General features: G+C 51.9%; 1 protein-coding gene across 1 annotated transcript; it reads right to left on the minus strand.

Moving 5' to 3' along the window:
- Nucleotides 1–448: 448 nt before the first annotated feature.
- On the minus strand, nucleotides 449–4,191 carry LOC122711118 (segmentation protein Runt-like). Its single transcript, XM_043929571.1, has 4 exons — nucleotides 3,410–4,191; nucleotides 3,151–3,264; nucleotides 1,765–1,872; nucleotides 449–1,087 (listed from the first exon to the last, which is right to left on the minus strand). Exons 1-4 carry the CDS (start codon nucleotides 3,726–3,728, stop codon nucleotides 618–620), a joined length of 1,011 nt encoding a protein of 336 aa, XP_043785506.1. The 5' UTR covers nucleotides 3,729–4,191; the 3' UTR covers nucleotides 449–617.
- Nucleotides 4,192–4,851: the final 660 nt, after the last annotated feature.

Below are 4,851 nucleotides of genomic sequence, written 5' to 3' on the forward strand. Positions count from 1 at the left end.
AAAAAAAAAAAAAAAAAAGACTGTACACGTGGTAATGATATTTTCCTCTCTCTACAATTGTTATTATCTAACTATCTACACGTATATACAAATTCTATGTACACATATAAAGGATGTACTCGACTTTTCGATCGAATTTTCAGTCGGATGAAAATTGCTTTAGTCGAATATCAGAATCGGCATCGATCAAGTCCGGTGTATTCAGCGTCGCGTTTCCTCGGATCAGGCGAAGCTCGCATCCGAGTTTACCTCATCAAAAATGTCCTCGTAAAACCGAAGACATCACAGATCTTTTAGATTTTACTTTATTACTCTTCATATCTTCGTCGTTGTCGAGTTGCATCGCACGGCAACCCGAGCGTGAAGAGTCGACAAGATTCGAGAAAGGCGAGGGGGGGGGGGGAAGGAGATCGGGGGAAGGGGAAAGAGAGACGTCGAACGAGGATTTCTCGCGCTTCTCTCCTCGGAAGAAAGAAAAGAGAGAAGAAGAAGAAGAAGAAGGATAAGAGGAAAAGGAGAGGAAAGGAAATTGCCCGACGACGCGTCTAAATAATCACTAGCCTTTCAACGGGGGATCGTACGCCCTCGTTTCACCCGGTGCTCGTCCTCGATTCGCCCTAGTAAGGTCTCCACACTGGTTTCGCGGGCGGCGGCGAGGAGATCTTGGTGGGGGAGGGGCTCCTCTTGGGCGACAGGGAACGGGAGATGAGGGCTGTCGGCGCCTTGAGCTCGTTCCTCGAACCCTCCACGACTCCCTTCTTCGTGGGCAGCCGCTCCTCCGGCGACGAGGCGGAGGAGGCGGTGACGACGGACGTGGTCGGCGGCAGGGTGTTCAATCTGATGGGCACGAAGGCGCTTCGAACCTCCTCGGCGGCCGACTCGCTCCCGGACTCGCTCGGGCTCTTGGGCGGTGTTCTGGACGGGCTGGTTGGGATCGTCGCCTGTGCGCTCGAGCTGCTGCTCGACTTCGGGGGTAGCGTGGTGGCGTACTCGGCCGGGTATTTCACGTGGTCGAACGGGTACGATGGGAGAACCGATGGCGGGAACGTCGGTGGAAACAGATCCGTGGATGGCATCGGGATGGTCCCTGTGTAAAAGAAGAAAGAAAAGAAAGAAGCGGGCTTAGATTAGAATCGTGGAGAAAACTCGCGCACGCGGAGAAAGGAAGGAAAGAGGGAAGGAGAGAGGGAAAGAAGGAAGGAAGGAAAGAAGGAAGGAAGGCCGAGTCTTATTGTTGTTAGTTGGCTGGCTGGTTGGTTGGCGGGGTGGATGCACGGGGGGGTCGAAGAAGGGGTCCGTTGTGGGAAAAGGGAGTCGAGGCTCACCCTCGGTCCAGCCACCGGGGGTATGAATCATCGGCAAGCGTCGCGGACTCTCTGGCGAAATCGATAACGCGAACTCTCTCGTCGTCGATTGTGAACGCGTGTCTCCTCTTTCGAGGCTTTTTTTTTTCTTTTTTTCTTTTTTTTTTCTCTCTCTCTCTCTCTCTCCTCTCCTCTGCTCGGAGCCGGGACGATTCTTTGGCCGCGTGCATTGTTCGGCCTTTGATTGATTGCGAGCGGGTCGAGGATGAAGGGGGCTTTGGATCATGGGACCGATTAGGTGCCGATTCTGCACCTATGTTACGTCTTTCTTTCGTCCTTTGGATATCTTATGCGATGAAATCGTCTCGTTGGATGGATAATTTCGCGACGTAGAAATATATACGTAATGGGATTATACGTGGTAGGATTATATTAGGAACGAGGAAAATTTCGTGCTAACCTTTGACGAAGGCAGGATGGGGCAAGTGCCATGCGTGTCCCAGATACGCCACGTCCACCCAAGGATTGAGCAATCCGAGTCCAGGGAATCCATGTCCGTATTGATAATCTGAAAGTAATGGAAGAGAGACGTATTCTTCAGCACGATCGAGGCGTTCGAAATAGACTCGAAATTCTCGGGACACGTGGAATGTGGATTCCTTCCGCTCTATAAATAAATAATCCGACCGACGATCAAGGTTTTCCAAAGCAGTCAGGCCAACCTTGACTGAAATTTTCTATTCCTATTCCGATTCCGAAATCGAGAATCGTATAGAAAAAAGAAAAAAGGAAAGGAAAAAGGAAAAAGATCCGTAAAAATCTATTCGAATAATTCGCGAATGGAGGAAGGGAGGGCGCGGAAGAAAAAGAGGAGAAAGAGAGGAGAAAGAGAAGAGAAAGAGAAAAAGGTGGAGGATGGCGAGAGATCTGGCGGGTGGCCGTAAAACGCGGATTAACGACGCTCTCCGGAGGCGAGTTACCGATCTCTGTTTACAGGATCGGCGCGTAACGCTGGCTCGTTACGAGCCACATGCTACCGCCATATGCGGCGCGATAAACAAACGCATAAACGCGGCTCCTTTGCAGACGACGTGCCGCGTCGCCGTTGCCGCGTTACCTCCCGCGGCTTCGTCGTCTTCTGCTCTTTTGCTCGACCGAGCGCCGCCCGTGATAAACACGCGCGCGCACACATCGACGCGCGTTAGTTGGTTAACACCGTTCTCCGACCCAATCTGGATTCAAGCCGGGGAGAACAAGGGTGGATGTTGAAAAGGGCTTGCCGACGATCGTAGCCGCGATCTTCGTCCCTTGAAACGATGCCAATACACGATCACCGCGTATGTATCTATATACACACACGTATGCGTGTGCATGATTTTCACGCGTTTACCCGCGTTTGCGTGTGCGCGCGCGCACAGCCAACCCTTATGCACGTGCACGTGCAAACGACCGGTAGAGGCTGTGCTAGTTTCTGCGACCACCGCGCGCGGCCCGCGGTTTGAGGTCCACCGGATTATTAAACGCCTACGAGGATCCGACACCCGTTTGCGGGTTCTACGTCGGCCACGCTGGGACCCGCTACCCACGCGGAATCCTCCTTTCGCCCCTACTTTTCGCCCGATTTTTTCACCCTCCTCCCTCCCGATCCTCGTGGAAAACGCGAATCTTTCTTTTCTTTTTCTCTTTCTTTTCTTTTCCTTTTCCTTTTCCTTTTCCTTTTCCTTTTTCTTTCGTCTCTTTTCGCGCCAAGGATAATTGGAGATCGAGACTACTCTAGAAGGAACGAATAATATTTACGAAAAGGAAAAGAAAAAAAGAGAGAAAGTTCGAAGGGATGTGAACTTACTCGATTTGGATCGTGGCTCTCTCGGCCCGTCCACGGTGACTTTGATCGCCTTCGTGTAGGTGGCGACTTGGAAGGGTACCGTGCTGATTTGGATGGTCAGTGAGAAGGATTTCCCTGCAATCAGGCAAAAAGTCGCGCGATTACCACGCTTGCGATGGAAAGATTTGTGAAAGATTGTCGGGGAGAGATTGTTGCGCGATACGAACGGCATAGGGGATAGATAATGAGTAGGAATGGAAAGGGATGATGATCCACTGACCTCTCCCGCTCCGCCCGACGAATCTGAGATCGTTGAACTTGGCCACTTGGTTCTTCATCACGGCTGTGCAATTCCTCAACTCCCCGCAACAATTCTCGTCGTTTCCAGCTCTAATGGTGACCAGAGTCCCGTCGCTGACGTCGTCCAGGGCAACGACCTTGAACGCTACCGGCAGCGACTTGTTCGACCTCCAATGGGATGGTAAGGCGCTGCACAGGATAGCGGGACTTCCAGTTCTAACCAAATCACCGTGACACGCCTGTAGAGTCTCGTGCATAGCATTGATGTCCATTCCAAGTGGGCCCTCCGGTAAATGCATTTTCGAACTTCACGATATTCACACTCGTCGTGGCGCAACAACCGTCCAAAAACGGGAGGGGAGGGGAGGGGAGGAATTGACGATGTTATTAATCCTCGATATCAACACCAAATATATGTGTGTGTATATATATATATGTGTGTATATGTACATATATATATATATATATACATACACTGCGTCCAATCGTTCGATTCACTATCCCCGAACTACGCACAACAAATACACCTCAATCCTCCATGAGTTTTACCCAACCACGGGGGAAACGAACAATTATTCGTCGTCTCTTCTCTTTTTATTATTGGTTCGCGTCCAATAATAAATAAAAATCTGTCTATGCGAAATGAAATCCACCTTTCCGATAAAGGAAATCGGGAAGAACGTTTCTCACTGGCCGATCGCGGGGGATGCGAAAAATCGACGACGACGACGACGACGACGACGACGACGACACTACGGGAAAAGTTTGGACGCTGAACCGACGCGCACTCGATGCCGGCTGAGCGGATTCTAGTTTTTCGCGGCCGCAGCCGCAGCTATTTAGAGGGGATTTTTCTCCCCTCCAATTTTTCCGGAGCCCCACCCAGGCCAAGCGCGTCGACCAATGAGGACGGCGGTCGTGTTGTGGCCTCCGCGGCTCGCCGCCTTCGCCCCTAACCAGGCTTAGGGGGTGCCTTGCGAAAGGGGCTGCCAGCCTGGTGCCTCTCTTGGCCAAGGGTGGCTTCTACCTCCGCGCTTCCTTACCGTTCCGCTCTATCCCCCTCTCTCTCTCTCTCTCACTCCTTTTCTCTCTCTATGTCTCTTTCTCTTTCTCTGTCTCTCTCTCTCTCTCCGGCCAGTCGCCTCGTGCTTTTCGCTCTCTACTCTCCCTTCTTCCTTCCTTGTCTCTCTCTCTCTCTCTCTCTCTCTTCCTCTAGCCACTGCGTTTCGGTTCCGTCTCATCCCATCCCCGTGCCCTTCCTTCCGCTTTCTCGCCTCGTCTCCCGAACTTCTTGCTGCCTACTACCTTGCTGGCCAGCTTCTGCCGCGCCACGCTTACGTGACGATGTAAATTTTCACGCGCACGTGTTCCAACCACCCCACCAACGCGATCCTCTCCGCGTTTCTTTCGCTCGCGAGTTCT

The sequence above is a fragment of the Apis laboriosa genome, unplaced genomic scaffold (assembly GCF_014066325.1).
Source record: "Apis laboriosa isolate Shangri-la unplaced genomic scaffold, ASM1406632v1 scaffold16_cov148, whole genome shotgun sequence".
Taxonomy (NCBI): domain Eukaryota; kingdom Metazoa; phylum Arthropoda; class Insecta; order Hymenoptera; family Apidae; genus Apis; species Apis laboriosa.

Bases quoted from the DNA above. Each gene is read 5' to 3' on its own strand.
- LOC122711118 (XM_043929571.1), bottom strand. From the start codon at position 3,728: ATGCATTTACCGGAGGGCCCACTTGGAATGGACATCAATGCTATGCAC. The intron at 3,265-3,409 runs GTCAGTGGATCA...GCCTGATTGCAG, and splicing joins CGTCGGGCGGAGCGGGAGAG to GGAAATCCTTCTCACTGACC. The intron at 1,873-3,150 runs GTAAGTTCACAT...CATTACTTTCAG, and splicing joins AGAGCCACGATCCAAATCGA to ATTATCAATACGGACATGGA.